Source organism: Cyprinus carpio, chromosome B8 (genome assembly GCF_018340385.1).
Source record: "Cyprinus carpio isolate SPL01 chromosome B8, ASM1834038v1, whole genome shotgun sequence".
Classification (NCBI taxonomy): Eukaryota; Metazoa; Chordata; class Actinopteri; order Cypriniformes; family Cyprinidae; genus Cyprinus; species Cyprinus carpio.
The window spans coordinates 10,133,716-10,156,849 of record NC_056604.1 but is presented as its reverse complement, the minus strand read 5'-3'; the positions used below and the strand labels follow the sequence as shown (position 1 = coordinate 10,156,849).

General features: G+C 36.1%; 1 protein-coding gene across 4 annotated transcripts in view; it reads left to right on the top strand.

Annotated features, from left to right (window-relative positions):
* Positions 1-444: 444 nt before the first annotated feature.
* The window catches only part of rnf220b (ring finger protein 220b), a 34,620-nt gene continuing 11,930 nt past the window's right edge, over positions 445-23,134 (top strand). The window contains exons 1-3 of one of the 4 annotated variants that reach the window (XM_042728922.1): positions 445-951; positions 2,412-3,152; positions 22,889-23,015. In XM_042728922.1, coding sequence (XP_042584856.1) covers positions 2,528-3,152; positions 22,889-23,015 — 752 coding nt within the window. In that variant the 5' untranslated portion in view covers positions 445-951; positions 2,412-2,527. The remainder of the gene's footprint in view (positions 952-2,411; positions 3,153-22,888; positions 23,016-23,134) is intronic. The other 3 variants (XM_042728924.1, XM_042728921.1, XM_042728923.1) reach the window with 3 other exon arrangements.

Genomic DNA, 23,134 nt, shown 5'->3' with positions numbered 1-23,134 from the left:
CAGGATGGACAAAGTCTTCAGTAAATGTATGCTTATGTTTGTTTTTATTTATGCTCAAATACGTTTACGGTGGCCAAATTGTTTATTGCGTTAATATTGGCCTGTTGACTTTAAGATTGCATTCATGCATTATATATAATAAAATACTACATAAAAATTCTATTAATAGGCTAAATGAGATTCAAAACAGATACTGAAATAAATGGAACGTTTTCTCATTTTATTGTTCAACTACTGATCATTTGATAACAGGAAAAAGAAGCAGCATTTGTCTTACAGTCAATAAGCCAAGTTTTGTCACAGTTTTATATTTGTGGTAGCTACTTTTTACACTTACACTGTTTGTAATAATAATGTTCTCTGGAGGGTGGCAGATTAAGTGAATTGAATGCCCCGCTAAAGGTGCTATATGATGTTTAACCAGCAGATGGACACCCGTGGTAGTGTATTGATTCCGTACTATACACATACAAATGGTATGTTTGAAGCATTGGAAATATTTGGTGTTCATTTATATGCTTCAGATAAATTGACATTCCCTATAGAGGCGCGGGATGGAGATCTAAATTTGACAAAACATCCGAGGCGGACAGGGAGGTAGAAGATGATAAATTTAAAGTTAACAGAGCGGGACGGGCTGAGAGGAGAGAGAGAGAGAGCGAGTACAGTGAGCGACTAGCCAGCATTAACAGAAGTGCGCGCGGATCGGATGTTGACACATCGCGCGCATCTGCATAATCTACATCACAGCGGTGGCACGGGCTAAACAGCTCAACTCTTTAAACCTCCCTGATTGTTTTCAAAAACTAAAAAAAAAGCTTTTCTAAGGCGTCTTTCCGCGCTTTTCATTCAGTCATTCGCGAACTCTTTTGACTGACATCATCTGGGTTCGAGTTGGATAAAATAACAGTTTGATGTCCGACTGAGATAAAGATGTTTGACTACAGTATTGTGAGTACTACAAGTCTTCAAGTTTTTCCCCCTATATTTTACTAATGGGATATTTGTTGTGTTATGCTAGATGTTTAGTTTTTAAAGGATCATTTTGCTACGTTTAGTTGTTGTCGCATGCTGAACATTATGAGTTAACTTTCCCGGAGTCCACTAAAACTTTGAGTGTAAGATGCATCAAATTTATCATGTTTTCAAGAAAAGTTGTATGATATTGATTTTTGTGAAAGCTGCATAATTACATCTTTCAAAGAACGGAAAAACACCTGTGACCTAAACAACTTATAACACCTTCAAATTAGAAAGTTTACGTTTAAATTTAACATCTGGCTGCAACCGAATGGTACTATTTATATCGAATTTAGTCTAAAGCGGATTTCAGATTCTGTATCACCTCTTAAATGCAATATTTAAAAGTTTGTTTCCAGTTTGTAAGACAATCACTCACACCGCTTATGCGAACTCGTAAAAATATTAAGGTTTTACTTGCTTAATTTTTAATATAAAAACAATTGCTCCATATGTATAATTAATTAGCTTTTTTATTAAGTTTTAAAGTTTTTATTATTTCGAATTTATTTATTATCATTGTTATTTTTGTTATTATTATTACAAATAATAATTAATATGATGGGCTATTGTTGTTGTCTTTATACGCAATTATTTCCAAATGACCGAGAATGTATATAAATAGCGAGTTATTTAAAAAAAATATATTCAGTATTTAAATTGTTATAAAGTGTCTAGTTAAATATTTTATCCATTTAAAATTAGCAATACAAAAAGTTCACTAGCATCATTAATCTTGAGCTATTTAAAGTAGGATTGCCAAACACAAAATTAAGAGTAATAATAGAGCTTCGATTCAGTTTAGCTTTATATATATATATGTATATATATATATATATATATATATATATATATATATATATATATACACATATATATACACATATATAAATCATAAAGGGAAGTGTAGAGCTGTTTAGGATTGATAAACGCAGATTAATGTAGAACAGCAGCACCATCACCATACATGAGACAGGTAGTCTAAACAAGAATACATTAAACTAATCATTTTATGTAGTGATGGTTTATTTATTTATTTTTATGAAAATGCATTTCATTAATTAGCTCAACCTTTGTTTAACTTTGTTTAACATAAAGGCTGTATTAAAGGACAGACTTCTGATAATAGCACCTTGTTGGTTAAATTCACACAATAATGTTCATCCTGCACGCACTATTAGGCATTTCTTTAAGGACTCATTTGTGGTCTAATTATTCTAGTCACTAAATGTTTTAGTTTTTTAAAGAAAGAAAATGACTGCATGAAAATATAGACTTTAAGGAATGTCTTCCTGTATACTTAAATAACTGCTTTTTTTTTGTCCACCAGAAGTTGTTTTTGGGCTCATAATTCTGACTTGGATTTCTTTTCTTTTTTTTTTTTTCAACAGATTTCCGTCAGAGAATGACTGATCTGTAAGACTTAAGTCTATAAGCATTGAGTCGAGTGCTCTTCAGGCCTCTTCATCACATTACATTGAGTTTGAGTGGACACTTCATTGCTCAAATGGACCTCCATCGGACTGCCTTTAAGATGGAGAACTCCTCCTACATGCCCAGCCCGCTGACCTCCCCTGCCCTCATGGTTTTGGCATCAACAGCCGAGGCTGGACGAGATGCCTCTGTACCCTGCCAGCCCCCTCGGCCGTTTGGAGTGCCGGTCACTTTGGAAAAGGACATGCACCTCCCGTTCCCCAGCAGCTCATACACCTTTGCCTCCATGTATCATCGGCAAGGAGGCTTTCCCACTCGCGACTTTCCCACCCCTCTGCTCCACCTTCACCCACAGTTTGCCCCACCCAATCTTGACTGCTCACCGCTGGGTATGCTCAACCACGGAGCTGTGGGGGCCTTCCGGCCGTTCTCCTCCCCACCCGAGGAGCGTGATGCAGGGGCTTACCAGTCTGCCTTCCTCCCTGCCAAGCGCTTGAAGGGCTGTCTGGAACCAGCGGCATCACCCCATCTCCGCTACAGAGAAGTGGAGGGAAAAGATTTTGACTTTGGGGGTGCTCATGTTCCTACTGGTTCACCAAACACCTTGAAGGTAGCTGAGGATGCTGGGAAGAAGCTCTTTGGCTTGTCTGGGCTGTTGGTTGAGGGTTCATCTGGCCCAGAGGAGCACAAAGAACCAAGTAAGTATCTAATATCACATGATATTCTGTGTATTTAAATGTAAATATATATATATATATATATATATATATATATATATATATATATGAAGAGTTCTTTTGCAAAAACAGATAAATAATACCATTAAAAAAATCATGTTTATTTGTTCTGCATACCAATTAATGTCAATCAAATGGTTGGGTTGTTTTGATTAAATAATAACTAAAAAAAATACAACTATCTCACACAATAAAACACAATAAAAACATAACACATTAAAAATAACATTACTTAAGAAAATTAATAAAAACAGAGTTTCTGTTTTTGCAAATAAACTCCTCATATATATATATATGCATGCTTGGAGAGAGCACAAAGACCAAAAAGACCCCCTAAATATTGAAAAAATATGAAAAAGTGTAAAATTACAATTATAATATTATAAAAAAAAATATATATTAAAAAAAAAAAAAAAAAAAAATATATATATATATATATATATATATATATATTGTATACGTTTTATATATCATTTATAATATTTAAATATGAAACATTATTATTTAAAATTAATATTAAACTTAAATATTTGTATATAATTTTGCAGGTCTTTTTGCAAAAGTGGAAAAAAAAGTGGGAAAGTTGTGCGCTTATAGATAATCAGATGTGAGAGAAGAGAAGGGAGAACGGGATTGGGACAGCAGCCTAGAGCTCTTATATGTCCTGAGCATGTCCAAAGCCCACTGCTTCACATCTATTACATTTTTACTTAATTTTTTTATTATTATTAAATAATTATTGCAGCTATTTGAATGTGTTGTAAACACTAAGATCTGCGACTATTTCTTTCGTGACTTTCAGAAAACTAAGTTTTGTTTGTATGTGTTAAGTGTAACTTACAGCTCCTGATTTTGTTATATAAGTCCCATGCAGTCCACATATAAATGCCAAAAGTAGACATAGTCTACCCGAGTAGGCTATAACCGTTAGGCTATGCACACAATAAGTACCGAATCACGAACAAATGATCTTGAGATGACAAAGGCGAAGGATTCGCAAATCTCTCAGCCCCAGACAACTTGTCAATGATAACGAGCAGGAGATGCTGCTCGGCAACCGCGTCTCTGAGTGCGACACCTCCAACTCAATATCGCCCCCACGCCATCCATCCTGATTTGTTGACAAATGAGTGGGAGAGAGTGTCACTCTGGGCTGTAAGGAGAACGTGGCTGCTCATTACCTTGCTCTGTAATTGGCCGCCACGGCAAAGGACCCCACGTTCGTGCGGCGCGGCGGGACGGGAAAAAAGACGCTCAAGCTTAAATTCGTAGGACATCAGAACTCCTTGTGGGGGCGGAGGGGTAGAACCTGCAACATGAAAGACACGACAGAGGGGGCTGATGAGCCACGCTGTATCAGAGACGAATGTCAATAGGAAAAATAATGACTGACTTTGACAGGTAGAAGGGATATTGTTGGGAAAAAGAGCTCTACATCAAGGGTCTTTTAGAAAAGTTTTCGCCTCATCTAGAAGTGGGTTACCGAAATGCTCTTTTTTTTGAGACAGAGGATTGGGTGCATCCATACACCTCAATATGCCAAATTATACTTGGTGGTGTATGTGAGTGTGTGTATGTGTATGCTTGCATATTGGGGCATATTGTCCTTTCATATATATATATATATATATATATATATATATATATATATCTATATATATATATATATATATATATATATATATATATATATATATATATATATATATATATATATATTTATTGATTATCTTTATTTATTATTATATAATATAATATTATTGGATGTTTTTTTCTTTAAGATTCAAAATGAGTATATGTTCAGTAACTACAGGTGTTATGCTCGGAAATAATTTAGGTTCATGAACTGTAAATCAGAGTTTAGATTCATGTGGTCTGATAACCGGTACACAACCTCACACACATGCTGTTGTGTCATCAGAAAGAGATTTGTCATTTGTCTAATATCTGACCTCTGGGCCATGACTCTAAGCACTGTGTTATTTCAGTGCTTGTCTCTCAAAAATGTTCAAAAGGACAGAGTATCCTCACAGCTGTTTAAACAGTTAGATCTTTTATATTCTTTTCGAAGGACAGATGTCTTCACTGGGCCGAATCTTGTTTATTTTCCTTCGGGAGGCATTTTACATTTTTTGAGCTGATGAGAAAGAAAGAGCAACAGTAAGTGTGGGTAAATGCCTTGTGCCCTGCTGCTTTCTGGGCTTAGGCGGTGTGTGCTTGGCATACAGTTTCTCAGACAGTGTGCTTGTTGAAATTTGCCAGTTCATACAGCATTGTCAGACTCATATTGTAAGTGACTTCTTTTCGCTGTTTACAGAGCTGTGCCTGGGTTTCTACAATAATTTTATGTATTGATGCCATTCCCAAAGTCTCTTGACAGGACTTTGTGGAATGTAAAGGAAACAAGGCAGAAGTTTTCTTTTTGTCAATGCAATGCAATGGCTGGGAAAGGAATGGAAATAGTAAGGAATTTCAGGTTCAGTATGTATGTATGTATGCATATACATGTACATATACATTAGTGCATATGACTACATTCAGTAAAATATGTATGTTTATATTAGGGCTGTCAAATCCATTAATCGTGATTAATCGTATCCAAAAAGGAAGTTTGTGTTTACATAATATATGACATATGTGTGCTGTGTAAATTAATATCTATATACAAATACACACACGTACATGATTATATTTAAGAAAGATTTACACGTATATATCTATTCATAATTATATATGATTTGTATTATATATAAAAATGTATTATATATATTTCTTAACAGACTTGTGTGTATTTACATATACATATAGATTTTATTGTTTTTCTCTGCCAGTATAATACCAGTACGGAGCCCCGCACATGACATGCAGAAAAAAATTGTAGGCTAAATCGTGTGCACAATTTATTAATACATTCCCTCAATGTACTAAAACGTGCACATGATTACTATTGCATTCCCTCGATTTACTATTTCGTTCACTCGATTTATAAATTATGCGCACGATTTACTAATTCGTTCCCTCGATTTGCTAAATCGTGTGCACGATTTAGCAAATCGAGGGAACGCAATAGTAAGCGTGTGCACATTTTAGTACATTGAGGGAACTAATTAGTAAGTTGTGCGCACAATTTATTTATTTTTTCTTGCATGTCATGTGCGGGGCTCCGTATACCAGGAAGTACCAGTTTTCAATTTCTAAAAATTCATTTTAAAATATAATAATCCAATGAGATTTTTGTTGAACACAGCTATCTCTATCTATTTGTCTCTCTCTGTCTGACTGTCTATATTACACGGGATAAAATCTTCAGTTATGGTGGTAAACATCAGGTTTTCAGTATGGCAGTATGTTGAGGTTTAGTCTGGGATCATATATCAATCCCACTAAAAGTCATCAGCGCAGGCTCTTAGCAGAAAGCCTGAAGAAGTGAGTGTCACGTTCTTGCTATCAATTACCTCAAAGTTGAACATGTGTTGCAGTTATGTGTTAATCTGGTCCGGTCAGACTAAGGGTGAATTTGCCCCTTCTGTTAGACATGTGATCAGCGAATGTGTAGAAGGTAGAAACATGTAGAAATACATCTGAGCTCTGTGGCAATTGTTGCTTTATTAAGAAGATTGTCTTAAGTTCTTAAGATAGTCTTAATGGTCCTTAAAGTGTTCCATTGAAATACAGGAGTGCCATTCCATATTATGTTCGGCTTTGGAGGGTTTTCCCAGGAAACAGAGCTGTCAGTGTTTGGAATTCTGGTTCTAATTGGTTGTTTGGATCATCCTGCCAGTTTATCTGAAGTGATTCGGTGATTCACAGTCAGAATGACAGTTTTATCATTTAAGCTATTTGTCGTGTATTCTCTCTGTGCCAGAGACCGCTGTAAGATGTCTGGTTTTCATTGATGCTGGAAATTACATGGATCACCACATTCACAGAGAGAGACAGAGGCAAACAAAAGTCAGAAGATATAAAGCTTATCAGTGGGACAGTAACAGCTCCACTGACTGGTGCTGATTTATAACCCGAAAAACGCCTCTGTTTATTGCTGCTTATTAGTACAGATGAGCCGTAATAAGCAGCCAGCTAATCTTCAGCCAAGGTGAAGGTGTACATCACCTTACCCTGCTGGGTTTGACTTTATTGCCTGGGGTGGTGAATTGAATTTGTCATTGTAAATATTAAGTCTTTTGTTTCTTATCATCCAGCAGGTAGTATCTCAAATCCCCATGATCAAACCTGAATGTTAGAGGCGGGGCAAATTATAAATCTGCCCAGACCCTTAAAAATGTTATCACTGCTTTGCCTGCTCCCCCTGTATGTGTGCCAAGAGAAGTTGATTCTTGTCTCTATGTCAGTACGGCCTTTATGAAGCAAAGTGTTTGGGCGGCCTAATTAAGGGTGCCTGTAAGGGACAAAAAGAGCATATGTATGAGCTACAGCTGGCTGATGCTATAAAATGTGGCTCATTGTGAGAACTGCAGATGGACTGTATTCAACTGGCTGCCACAGAGATCATAAATCTGGGAAGATTGTCCAGTGTTGTATTGATCTTTTGAATGTTCCTCTCATCCCCCCTCTGTCCTTAAGGTTATAGGTTTGCAAGGGCCGTTTTGATATTTAGTTGTGTTTTGAAGAGGATATATTAAGATTTATTTCAAAATGTATTGGCCAGCAGGTTTTGCAAAAAGGTTCTGTATTATATTAAAATATTATAATTATTATGTTATGTTATGTTATGTTATGTTATGTTACATTATTCAATATTTATAAATTGCATTATATAATGTAATATAATATATAATATAATATGTGACATGACGATGAAGTTGCATTCTGAAGAGGTGATGTTGCGATAAAGATGTTCTTCAATATTTACTATCCAGCAGGTTTTGCACAAAAAGTCCTGTAATAATATAATATAATATAATATAATATAATATAATATAATATAATATAATATAATATAATATAATAATATTCTTTGTGTATGAAGTACAATAATATAATATAATAATATTATATATAATATATATGATTAATTTATATTTTTGCAGGTGAAAACAACTTGTAAAAAAAGAAAAGTCTACTTTCACTTATTCTGTTTGATGTTAAATGAGGCTAATTTGATATTTTGTCTCCTGCTGCTGAAGTAGTTTACTCTCCTAATATTCTCTTAAGTGGGAGAGCTTTCATCCTGGTCGGGGGCTTGATGTTCTTCTCTTGTTTTCTTCCTAATTCATCTTCTCCGGATGGAAGGAATGTGAATTAGAAGGGAGGTCTGTGTACCACCCATACTGTCTTCAAGCAAACTCCAGTCAGCCCAGCTCAGTTATTTCTTAGTCTATGTTTAGTTCCTGTGTCCCTTTTTTTGTCATGTTCATTTTATTTGATAATTACATTATTTAACACTATGATTATTACATCCGGTTCAGTTTTAGAGTTTATAAATAGGTTTTAATTGCAATGCTTTGTATATTCAAACAGACCCTAACCCTAGGAATACTGCTATGAAACTTGAATACATCAAAACTATTGGCATCCTAAAATGATCTTCGGTATCATCTTGGACAAACACCTTACCACAGATGATTCATCATTTGGAGATCATAGTTTTACCCTTTTAAACCTTTAGCATAAAAAAAAAATCCCTTTTTGTTTTTGCTGTTGACTGCAGATCAGATGCATTAACATGCCTAACAAGGGGCTTGTAGGCCCATTAGTGGCGGGATCAGCATGCTTGTCGTCTGAGGGCTTCACAGACTCAGGGGCTCTCGTTAAAGCAGCGCTACTCAAGGGCTTTTATGTGTTATTGGGAACGTGAGACAAATAAAATAGGGGCTTTAACCCCAGAGGCTCAGTCAGAGCTACGATAACAGTTTCTTGCACCCCATTATTAACAAATTTCTGCGCTTTTCTGCTTTTTTGAAGTAATCCTATGCAGATCAAGTACAGATTATTTTTGCTTTTTTATTTGGATTGCATCTTAATTAATTATTACACATATTAATTAATGAAATTTTATAATTACCTATGTCATTATTTACTCGAAAACCCCCAAATGAAGTAATTCAAAGATGCAACATATAATTGTAGCGGACAAACGCATTGAACAGACATTACAAAAAGTGGCTTTGGAAGTCAAAATGTCTTGTTTTATTTCCATCTATCTGTTTTTGAATGCAATGACATGACTAAATCACAGTGTTAAAATAACAGAGCAGATAAAATCTTTATTAAATGCTGTTAAAGAGTAATTTGGACTTATTTAGGCAATAGACGGCTCTAAAGTACATTGACACCGCACCTGATTGACCAGCATTGTGTGTGCCAAAGCAGCCCTCTCTGATCTCACATCAAAGAGCAGCAGGAAGAAGACTGGAAGCATGTGGGGCAGGCCAAGGTGGAGAGGGAGGGCAGCAATGACTGTCGATTGCTGGCTCAGTACAAAACAGCACATTGCGAGTCCCATGAGCCCACAAATCAGTCAAGCAAATGCAGAGGGCAGATATTTCGGATTTTAGATTTGTTCATGACTGACATGTTTCTGTGTACAGAGGTCTTTAGAGAGCACCGATTTGGGCACAGTGTTGTTTCTGTGAATGACCCTTGAAACTCAGTCCACCTGTAGGGCCTCTAACATCTGGGGCTGTCATTAGTGACTGATGCTTGGCTGATGTTTGTAATAATATCCAAATGGCTTTTCAGCCTTTTTACACAAGTCACACTAAACACACAGCTGGCACACCACAAACCGTGCGTTTTAGAAGTTTTTCTACACAATATTGAGAAAAGAGGACACATGCCACTTTTTTGTGCATGTAATGGAGGAAATTGGTTTCACTTACTCCTGAACTTTAAATGAAAAACACAGTGAAGTAATGCTCTTTTAATGAACAGCACAGAGGGTTTGTAAGCTTTTCTCATATAATAGAAAAATGCAGTTTATAGTTCATATGGCTCAATATTTTTCCAGTTACTTTAATTGAACCCCAAAAAAGGTAGGGATGATTTATTGGTACAACACTGGCCATTTGCTGATATATATTTTTCAGTATCTATATACAAATGTAACCTAGAGTAAAAAGTGGCTCATTTTAAACACATCAAGGTTTTTGGCCTGTCCATTCTCAGAGGTCTTGACCTTTCCAATTATATCTATTAAAATCATAAAACAATGTTATAATTTGTTATGTTTATATGCATTTTTTCTAAAACACATAAATACCTAAAGATGATATTATTTATTATATTAATATTTAGCTGTTTACCACATGATCTATATTTTAAAGTGTAATTTCCTACTGTAGTGATTTTTTTTGTGTGTGTGTAAAAAAATATTGGATATTTAATTGTGCATTCTAATTTCTCCTAACATTACCTTTTCCGTCATCAAATGCTCACTTAAAGTTAGTCTCAAAAACAATTTTATAACACTATAAAATGTATTTTTATTGTATTTTTCATGTGATGACAAAATTCAACTGTAACATTTTTTACTTTTTTATTTATATTTTTGTTTTTATATTAGAGTATGCCTCTCAGAATTCAGCATTCTGAAACTTTGGCTGTGATTTCAAAGTCTTCATAACATTAAACACTTGATTCAGTGGTTTACAGAATTTCATCGTTGACTCCTCTGCATCTTGGGATATGTGTGTATTTCCATGGGAGCATGAAAGAGCCTGGGGAAATGTAGTTTAAAATCTATTGGGAATTTCTGTCATAACCATAAATCAGTCCTTTGCTAATTGGTAAGAAAACAACAGTCAAGCAGTATATAATGTTTTATGTGCCTCTTATGTTTTTTACTGCGGTACTAACGAGGGTCTGTGTCACAGAGTGGACAGGGAATTAGCCTGAAAGATGGCTGCTGTCCGTAAGCTTCAGTGTTCTTCAGCTTCTTTAGCTTGAGATGCTCCTGATTTGCATGTGGTAGTTAGTATGCTAATTGGCCTAATTAGCCCATGGGACCACACAAGCACTGTGGCATTAAAAGGTTCAGTCTCATCATGACTCAACAATTCCCACGAGTTAGCGCAATCAAAAGGCCATCACATTCTCCAGAGCATATCTGTGGTGAACTTTTCTTACTTAAATGTGTTTTGTGTTAATTACTCTTCATCTGAAATTTATTTGAAAGTATTATGCATTGTAGGCATTCAGGCAAGACCTTGTCCAAAAGGAGGAGAATTTAGCCTCATTAGCGGATGCTAAGCGGGCATTCGATAGCTGCGTCCTGGGCAGATGAGATGGGAGATTGAACTTTTAGCTCAAAGTGCCCTTACTGCTGATTTGTTTCATGACCTGATTGAACAAGAACAGAGACCTGTGGATCTATATCAGCTCAGCTGGCAGTGGCCTTTGTTCCTCTGTGCAGACACGGAGTATTGGCTCGTGGGATTGCTGGGCTATTGATGGGGGAAGGATGAGGTGAGCACACACACGTACACACCAAGAGAATGACTTTGGCAGGCTGGGCAGATGAGGAGCGTAGGCTATTGTGTTTACTCAGGGCTGTGTGAAGGGCTCTGTATGTTTGGTTATCCTTGGCTAGGTGAACAAGGCAGAGACGCTGTCTGGCCATGACCTGAAATAATGTCACCTGTTGACTACAATTTAAAAAGGTAGACAGATGGGACACATTGTAAAATGGGACAAATACATTACCTTAGATTAAAAGTACAATATAATAAAAGCACTTTCAAAGAATAAGGTACAAATAGGGCAATAAGGGCATGATTTTTATTTTCCTTTTGCAGCAAAATCACTTAACCTCAAGGAAAAAAGTATTGTGAATATAAATATTGTATGAGCTGTTTTACTCTTCTATTCATTTTACATGAGGTTTGCATATTATATATTATATTGCTTACATTAAACAATAACCATTAAATAAGCATCAAATTAAATAGACAAAATTAAAAATGTTAAATAAAAAAAAAATAGAAAAATACAACATAGGATATATGTATGTGTGTGTATATATTACTTTATATATTGCTAGTTTTTATCAATTTTTATGTATTTGTTTAAACTTCAGCTTGATGAATTTAGTACAATAATTGTAAAATCTGAGAAAACTGAACAAGATTTTTTTCACTTCCTTTAATGCTGTAGAAAAGTATGCAGTAACAAGCCAAATATGGAATCTAAATATTATTTGTTTGATATTTTTACAAATTATATTGCAGATTTATTGTTTTAATTGTTAGAAAAAGTTAAATAATGTTATGCATAATAATAGTATATAAAAATAAATCTAGTAATATTTTATAATATATAGGCTTTCTATAACAAGATGTAATATCTGGATATGAATAGAATGTGTGCCTCTAATGTTTTAGATACAGACATGGCAAACACACATGTACTGTAATCATACTTTAAAAGTGCTTAATATATTGTTTCTCCTTTGCTGCATCAGTCACCTGTCAGTCTCTTCGTGGTTTTACTGCCTCCAGGACAACGCAGTGTGGCAGAAAACCCTGATTCTGTCACCCTCCCTCCTTGCTTAGCATTACTACCCTCCACTCGTTAGCTGTCTAATTAGCCTTTAGCTAATTAATGAGCTGAACAATGCAGCGTTAGTGGAGAAACAAGCTCAGGGCATGTTAGTGGGTTGGGGTTAAGGATGTTTGGATGTTGTGCTGAACTGGTTGCCTGGTGGCCGTGTTCCCATTGGTTGCTTGAATTATGCCTTGCTCTGTGGCCTTTCTCAGAATTAAGTTTTATAGGGTGATGGTGTGTTGCTGTTGTTTGAATTAAAATGGTGAGAGGAAGATTTGAACTGGCTTCTTATACAAACCGCAAATATGTATCAGTAAGGTCAAATTCTTGCTATGAAAAAAGTTTCAGTTAACCCTTTTATTTAGCAAAGTACTATCGCATAGCCTGACTTTTACCATTCAGAATAAAGTGTATTACACTTAGCAGGTTATTCTGGCCATGTAAAGCGACCAACCACTATTAAAAATATATATAGCTCTGCTCATGATGCAATTGAATGCAACTAACCCAGAAGTTGCATGTTAATTCATGCAGTCTGATCGGAGCTTGTGGGAATGGAATAGATGGGTTTGTTGCATGTTGTTGCAACCGCAACAATGCATGTAATGTATATAATTGCATTTGTCAGTTAATGTGCCTCTAGGATTAAAAACCTGCCAAAGCCATGCTGACATATAATGTCTTACGTAAACTGTCTGTTTTAGTTAAGAATCGAATTCCCAAGCATACATGGACGAATGCCGTCCAAAACACAGATGCTGTTTCAGCTCATAATGGGCTTCTAGACGTTCAAGATGAAGTCATGTTTTTCTGTGCCGCAGGAGCTCGTCTGTGTTAAACTCTATTCAGACTGGGTGGCCCAGTCCTCCCACAGCTCCCACAGCAGGTGGAAACCAAGAATTGCTATTAAACGAAGGTCAGAGGACTGTCATTAATAACAAAGTGTTTGTGTTTTTTTCCTACGTCATGAAAAAAAAAAAGCTACATTGTATGGAAATTATCCAATGTGAGGTTCTGGGAATTTCAACATTATAGTCGAAATGGAGTTAAAGGGATAGTTCACCCAAAAATGAAAATTCTGTCATTATTGTCTCACCCTTCATGTTGTTCCAAAACTGTATGACTTTATTTCTTCTATGGAACATAAAAGAAGATATTTTGAGGAATGCGTTTTTTTCCCTCCGTACACTGGAAATCAACAATAACTAAAACTGTTTGGTTACCAAAATTTTTCAAAATGTCATCTTTTGTCTATTAAGTTGTCTTATAAATGAATTTCTTTTTTAGAAGTATATTTGATGACAGAATTTTCATTTTTGAGTGATCTTTCCCTTTACAACCAAGGCTGCTTTGCTTCTTTCACACATGTATGCTATCAAATTGTTAGCCCCATTCAAAACGAATCTTCTTCTAATTTTTGCAACCTGTGAATACAGTGATTTCTCCCATTGTTATATGATCATTGGTAACACATCCGCGCAACTCATTTTACATTTTTTGCCAATTTACTTAACATTCCAAGGATTTTAAGACCCTCAGATGATGTTGCATGGCCAAGGACTATACCAGTGCCCTGTATTGCTTATCTCAGTGTCTGTAAACTGAAATGAAATGGACCATTTTTTTTTTTTTTTCAAAATCCGAAACATTCACCCAATTATTTCTGAATCATTTCATCAGCTATTTCCTCTGTGGAGCACAACCATATAACCATCTTGTCCAATGTTAGACGTTCTCTCTCTATGTGTGTGTTTGGCACTGGTAGAGACTCCAGTGAGGCAGTTGTGTGCTTAGGCTGACTGTGTCTCGCTGGCTGGCTCTGAACAAGCACAGGCCTGTTCTACCCCGGTGGCCAATAAAATGAGAAAATCAACCACTGTGCCACCATCCACAGGCCAGCCAGATAAATACACTTGTCTCTGTGTGAATGTGTCAGCATGGCTGTGTCAATCCAAAGATTTCATCCAACTGAACTGTTCAAAGAATGATACAAGAAATCATTTAAGGGATAGTTCAAGCAAAAATTAAAATTCCGTCATTATTTACTCATGTCTTTCACCTTTTCATTCAAGCTGCATTTTTCCATGTAATAAAAAATTAATGGTGGATTTTTTTCAGGACAAGAAAACAAGAGAACAACACATGACTTCAGAAGACTTTGAATATAGTGATTAAATATTTTCATGATGGTATTTGGAGCTTGAAAGCCCCTGGTCACTGTCCACTTTTCAATACATAGAAAATAGCAGCGTGAACATTATTCAAAACATCTCCATTTTTCCCCCACAGTAAAAAAGTAACTCATACAGGTGTGGAATGACATGAGGGTAAATTATGACATCATTTTCATTTTTTCAGTGAGATATCCCTTTAATCAATTTCTAAACCCACTAATGGTGTTTTTTTTTTAAAGTTCCACCGTGCAGATAACTTGCAGGTGTGCATAATCAGGGTAATCAATTTTGCTCTTTCATCATTGGGTTATTATTAATTTTCATAGTGCTTCCGACTTTTGTGAAAGCCCTGTTACTCTCTTTGAGGATCCTCTGATCACATCCTCCAAAAGCTGTCACAAAATCTGTATTATTCCAAAACAAGTTCATCTTCAAAGCATCCCAGGCTTTCTTTACCTTGTCAGGGTATCTGTATTTGACACAGCGAGTACAAGGCTATCTGATCTTATCAGCACATATGTGGGAGTTGGTTGCATTAGATTGAAATGGATTATTATGGTCTATCGGCCTCATTAGTCTGAGCTGCTCACACCTGCTCCATAAGAATGTATTGAATGTGGGTGGGTGAGATTATATTGAGGCAAAATAATGACAGTCATATGGTTATTCTGTATTTTTAATAACAAGAACATAGCTTAGCACTGTACATATGAGATTGGTGACCAAACTGTGTACAGCAATACTCAAAGTCCTGTGTTTTTGTATTAATACATGGATTTAAGAATATTTGTTTGTGTATTTGGTTGTGTGTGCATTTCTAATTGTTTGTGTGCGTATGTGTTTTACAGTGAGGCTTAGTGCAGTTCAGCCCCTCAAGCTCAAGGTTTATGAGGTGTTAGCTGTCACTTCATTGACTCCCGACTGGCCCATTACACTCTGTGTATACAGAGCTGCCTCAGGTGGAGAGTTGGGGTATATATATATATATATATATATATATATATATATATATATATACACACACACACATATATATATATATATAATATATAGATATATATATATATATATATACACACACACACACACACACACACACACACACACACACAATGCCGCCCACTAATATTGGCACCCTTGGTTAAAGGGGGCTAAAGTCTCAAATCCAAAGAGATATTCTTTATAAAAGTTAACACTCATCCACGACCCCCTGAAACGGCTCGTTCTAACACGCCCCCACATCTCTACGTCAGTATGCAGGAAGATTTGCATAACGCCGCCTAGATGTTCACGCAAAGAAAGAAGGCGTACCTTTTATTGTTGTTGTAGTATTGTTGTTGCCGCTGCCGCCAATGTCGTATAGACGCTGTGTATTTCACTGTGAAAGCGAAACTACTTTGTTTGGCCTTCCAAAAAAGGACGATATCTGCTTTGCCATGCCTGGGGCTGATCCGTGCTGGTTGCTGAGAAAATACATCAACTTTGCACCGTGGATCACAGAATGGGCTTTCACCGTGGATGAAGCGGAGTCCAGCCAGGATTCGTCACATGTGGTTGCTGCACGCACATGGTACGCTTCTTCGTAGAATCCGCCTCAAGCCGCCCGCCTCTAACTGATGAGCCTTGTAAAAATCGACGAGTTTCAGAAGGCGGGGCATAGAGGAGAAACAATAATGTACAGTATGTGGAAAATAATGTGTTTTTTAACCTTAAACCGCATAAACACATTTCATTACACCATATACACAAAATCATGTTCTTTTTAGCAGCATCATATGACCCCTGTAATATGAGCAAAGGTGGCTGTGAAAATAAATCTGCATTGTTTCTCCTTTTGATCTTTCATTCAAAAAAATTCCAAAATTCTTTCATTGAAGTAAAACAATGGAAAGTGAGGGAAACTCACATTATGAAATAAACGTTTTTTTCTAGTTCACATTAGCTACAGTTATTTGCGCCCAATTATTGCAACATCCTTTTCCCAAGATAGCAGTTCTGAATTTTCTCCTATAATTCCTGGAGAGTTTGGAGAACACCTGATTCCAGAGACCATTCCTTCATCCAGAATCTCTCCAGATCCTTCAGAATACCAGCTCCATGTTGGTGGTTCTCTTCCGTTCACCCCAATCATTTTCTACAGGATTCAAAAAAACATGGCCACAGCATTAAAGATCCAGCAGTATATTTAACCGTGGGCATGGGGTACTTTTTTATCCCTGTTTGTACTGTACTAAATCCATCTGGTGGGCTTGCTGCCAAAAAGCTCTTTTTTATGTTTCATCTGACCATAGAATCCAGTCCCATTTGAAGTTCCAGTCATGTCTGACAACTGAATATGCTAGAGTTTGTTTTTGGATGAGCCAGGAGTTTTTTTTCTTGAAACCCATTTGAACAACATGTGGTGATGTTGGGGCTGTTTGAGATATTTTTTTAGGCTTTCTGACTCCAAGATTCAGCTACTCTCTGCAATTCTCCAGCTGTGATCCTTGCAGAGTCTTTGGCCACTCAAACTCTCCTCCTCCATGCATTGGGAATATATAGGCACATGTCCTCTTTCAGGGAGATTTGTAACATCTTTAGTTGATTGGAACTTCTTAATTATTGCCCTGATGGATGTTCAATGCTTTAGCTATTTTCTTACAGCCACTTTCTATTTTGTGGAACTCTTGTTCTGTACATCAGAACTATATTCTTTGGTTTTACACCTTGTGATGGATGATTAAGGGAATTTGGTCTTTGTGTTCCTCATTTTTAATTGTCATGGCTGGACAATTTCATGCTCATAATCACCCTGGTGTGCTAAAAATGTAAATATGAATAGGAATATACTTCAGAGATATTTTACTCATAAGAATTTCTAAGGGTGCCAATAATGGTAGCCAACATGCATTGGAGAAAAACATTTATTTCATAATGTGAGTTCCCCCCCCACTTTCAGTTGTTTTCAAAAAGATAAATGATACAGATTTATTTTCACAGCCGCCTTTGCTCATATTTACCAAGGGAGCCAATATTAGTGGGCGGTATTGTGTGTGTGTGTGTGTATATATATATATACACATACATACATATATATATATATATATATATATATACATATACATTTACATACACACACACACACACAAACACACACATACAGTCGCAAGCATTTAGATTGAGTGTACGCTTTTTTTGCAGTGACTTTTGAATCAACTTACGAATTTGTTAATATGGTGTGTATGTATATGTATGTATATATTATCAAATACTTGCACATAGAAGGTTTGTGTATACATAGGCACTCATTTATTCACATTTCCACATTTGTACCCATGTATTTACACACACACAGGTGTAGTCCAGATACTTCAGTTACTCTGTCTGTGTGGACTTTAGACAGGACTGTCTCTCCTGTCCTCTGGTTTGCAGGTGTGCGTCTTCATCTTGGCCAGTTTCTCAGACTTGGTTTATTTGAAGTGTCTGCCTTCACAGCCTGTAACTCCTGCTGATGAGTTCTTGGGGAGACCATAAAAAAAGCAGCACCCACCCATCAAATAATGGGAGTTTATCTGAGAGGGGAATGATGGTCCATGACCATCACATCACAGATGAGTCATGACACAGGGATGGATGAGGGTTAATGAGTGTCATTAGAATATCATGCTGACTGCATCATATTGTTGCATTGTGTTTTGTGTAATTGTTCCTTCAAAGGTTTGACCTTACACAATCTTGTTCATTTTTCCCCAATGTTATTTTCTTGTTGTGTTTTTCTCGCTTTCTTTTTAATACTCTCTTTCACATAGTGCTCTCTTGCTCATCACTACTATTGATCTGGCTGTCTCTGTTATTTAAGATTCCCTGAATGCTCATTAATTAAGCCTGTTGAGAAGATCTAGAGAACAACTCCCACCCTCAATATCAATTACTATCTAAATAACCTTTTGAAGAGACACACTGTAGCATAGTTGTTTGCTAACAACCAGCCCAAATCTACAGCATATTGCTGTATGCTGTGGATATTAGCAGGTCTAAAGATATATTGTGTTTATTTACAAGTAAACATTCTTTTTAAAATAAAATAAAAAGGAGATATATATAATATATATAAAAATCTGCCTTAATGCAAATATTTTGAGATTTAGCACAGCACTGGTTGCCCATAGTCAGCTCTCTTGAGTATCTTAATGAATGCATAACTAAATATCTGCTTTTCTTGATCTGGACACATTGTATTGATTTTCTGTAGATGAGCTGGAGAGCTGGGTTACAGAGGTTTGTTAAAAGATTGCTCAAAAGGATAATGCATGTATGATGGTCACACGATCAAGTCTAGTTGTGTTGAGTTATTTTAGGATTACATAACATATTGGCTGCGATACACAGGGTCAAGAAATATATTGCAATGATCATGCATCTATAATTTTTGCATTTTTTGTGTGCGTGAAATGGAAATTCATCCTATTTCTTTTCTCTTTTTTTTAATGATTCATCTGTAGACTAAAACTAAAACGATCAAGACTTAAGCTATAAAAAAAAAACAATATTTACTTCAAATAAAATAATAACCTTAAACCTTATTAATTTTATGTACTGTAATTGCCAAGGCAACATTTTTTTTAAGTTAAATTACAACTGAAATTAAAATGTCTAAAAACTATGTATAATATATGTGTGTGTGTGTGTGTGTGTGTGTATATATATATAATATATATATATATAAATTTAAAAGAATGAAAACAGTAAAAATAACTTGCAATTTTACATAAAATCATGAATGAAAACAGTAAATATAAAATAGAAACTAATTCAAACATTAGTGAAAAATATAATAGTATCTTAATGATACTAAAATACGACTAATCCATGCGTTTAATTTATTTATTTGAAGTGTTTATGTATTTATTGATTGATTGATTGAATTTGACCTCAAAATGGCATAACTCAATCTTCTGGTGAGACTACGAACTATGCCTGACTTGTCCAGTTAATTACTTTGCACAAACTCTCATTCATCCAATCAATAACCCACTCTATATTTTTTATTTTACAAAAAAAGAAGAAAAAAAAGACTTGGATGTGCATCACAATATGGAAGAATAGAGAAGACTTTAATTTCATAAGATATTTTATAAGATATTCACTTGAGTCTGAGCTCAGTGAATTATATGTATTTGTTGTCACTCACTTGTCTGCCTGTAGAGCTGAACCTGGTCTTAAATGTTTCTCCAGGGCTGAACTCTTTGACACAGCACACAGTTAAAGGCAGCAATCAGCTCTCTGGAGTGATGAGTGCCACAGCTTTATCAGGCAACTGTATAGATTTCTATCCCTCATCTTTATGGGGACATTTATGATAGAGGGGTTTCCAAGACACTGATCACTCTTCTCTGTATCCGAGACCATAACCTACAAGCTCAACCTATAGTTTCATGCTTTTTCTGTGCCTTGTTATATTTTACTAAAATAATATATATTGTTAGTAATAAGCTGGAGAAGACATTTATATCAAAATCAAATATTTCCAAGTTCTGTGTACTAGCTGCCTTTCTGTTGTTGCATAGTCGTGTTAGTTTTCCTTTGACATTTGTGTACCATCATTTTTTTTTTATTTTAATTTTTTTGGCAGGACTTGTTTTAAATGAGTTTTGATATATTTGAATATTCAGTAAATGTTCATTAAGGAGACACTGATTGTCCAGTAAAAGTATGTGGGGGCAGGAACAGAACAGAATGAGCTCATTGACTTGACAGTAAGGATGTTAATAGAAGCCATTTTCGCTTAAATATAACATAACAATATAAAACATCAAACATTGCGACATCTCTTACCTCACAATCGCAATTGTAGCCGAGCTCTAGGATTTATCGTGGTAATATTTCCACTCTGCCTCCAATTTCAGACATTGATTTCCCCTCAATAACAGCAAACGTGGACTTTTTTCCACATGTACCTGGTTCAGTGCCAGAGTGATTAAGCTGCATCTAAGCCGATTAATGAAAGAAGGTCTGAATCAAGAAAATACCTTTGAAAATGAAGGAAATGACTTTCCACAGCAGATGTGTTGCTACATTGCCTATTATGTTGCCTATTAAATAGCCTTTTTCAATGGCCCATTATTTTCCTCAATAAAAACACTCACTGAAGCTTGCATACTCCTGCACTTCAGAAAGCATATTGAAGGAGCGATGAAATCCCCTGTATAAAATGAAACATTTGATGTCTTAAACACGAACCAGACGGGTTCAGGCTACTTGACGGGGCTTCATGGCAGGTGTGGAGTGGGCCAATTCTGTTTTATAACTGCCACTCTCCTCAGAAATTCTGCCAGGGAACAAGCCCCCTGCCAGTCGCCTGCCTCTTGCTTGCCCTCGGATTACTGAAAGGTCAGCCCATTACAGAGTTACTGAAAGGCAAAATCATGGCAGAAATCGTTAAGGGACCTCACTTTATACTTGACTTCAAATGTCACATCTGTTCTATTCTATTCTATTCTATTCTATTCTATTCTATTCTATTCAAAGTAGTTTCCCAATTTGAAATGTTCCTAATGGATTAATGAACATAAAAAACTGATATGTGATCTCAAACCTCGTTGGCTGTCTGAATTCTGAATTCTGACATTTTGAAAAAGCCATTGCAACCAATACAGTTCACGTCAATCAATTACCAAGAGAGCCACGGTCATCTGGCCTCCAGTAATATGACTGTTTACCCCTTTGCATGCGGCTCTGTGAAATACAAGCCTCTAGTATTGTCTTTTTCGGGGTTGTGACATATTGTCGTAATGTGACAGAAAGCCAGGATGAAATGTGGCATTTTGGAAAGGTCAGTTCATGGCCGTCTCAGAATTCGTCTCCCATCATGACGGCGGCAGTTGTCATATGGATGTTGGCATGTGCAGTCATCCTATAACTTGCAAAAAAAATCCAATGGGACCATCTAAGGATGATGACTTCCTGTTTTCTTGTGACATACTGAATTAAAATGTTTATTATTTCTGAATTAAAATGTTTATTATAAGTAATTTTCTGTTAATTTTCGAGACTTTATTTCTTTTTGGTAGGAGTATGTTAACACTTACTTTTTTTTTTTTTTTTTTTTTTTTTTAATGTACACAATCATTCTAAAAAGTTTGGGTTAAGTAATTTTTAAGAAGAGACCCCCCCCCACATGATTGTAAAGCGCTTTGGGTGTACAGCAATGCACAAGAAAGTGCTATAAAAATGCCTCATTCATTCATTCATTTTTTTATTTTTATTGTAAATTAATGCTGTTCTTATGAATTTTGTACCATGCTTTCCACATATGTTAAGAAGTGTGACTCTTTTCAACATTGAAAATAATAAGAAACGTGCACCAAAAACTGGAGTAATGGCTCACGAAAATTCAGCTTTGCCATCACAAGAAGAAATGATTGATTTAAGCAGCTACATGTTGGTTTAGGTTTTTCCATGTATATTAATTAAGGCAGTGTATTCATGTTAAGGTATAACATTATCATTTTGGAATTTCTCTCAAATTCCCCCGATGAGAGTCCCTCCAGCAGGAGGAGGGGGAAAAGACGTGCTTGTCCCAGAATCAAATCAAATTCCTCTTATCATCTTGTTACTTGTCGACGTTATCTGTGCAGGTAATGTGGTTATAAATTCAATTTCAGCCATGGGATTTCATTGTTTACTGATGCTGCTTGCCTTTAGGCAGAGATGCAAGCAGTTAGTACTTGTCACTGAATTTATTTGAGCTGCACCGTAGATGAAATTTAAAAGAGAGGGGATTCACAGGGGGGCCGACTGTCAAGGGCATGGCTCCAGGTGACGTTTACATGCAGATTCATGGTTTATTCACATCTATAATTTGCTTTCATTTGGCCACTTGTTAACCTGTGATGGCCTCACTTCGAGACTTCTTTTAAGTGACACATCTGCCTGGACTAAATGATTTTTATCATTGTATAGAATTCTCTTTAATGCTCATTTTAACTTTATAATAATAAAGCATGTCTCTTTTGTGTGCCCCTCTCTCACCTGTCTCTCCAGGTAAAGTCAAGGCCCTGTATGACACTCAGACGCCCATGTGTCCGATCTGTCATGCTGTGCTGCGGCCAGGAGAGCTGCAGGAACACATGGAGCAGGAGATGGAGCGTCTAATGCAGCTGCACAATAGGTACATCCTCCAGTTCATGTACGTATCAGAAGTTCAGCGCTCGGGTGCAGCGTGCTCTGGCCCACCTCTTCCATCCGAAGCAGGGAAGGCTATACAAATCAGAGCGATCACACTAGTAA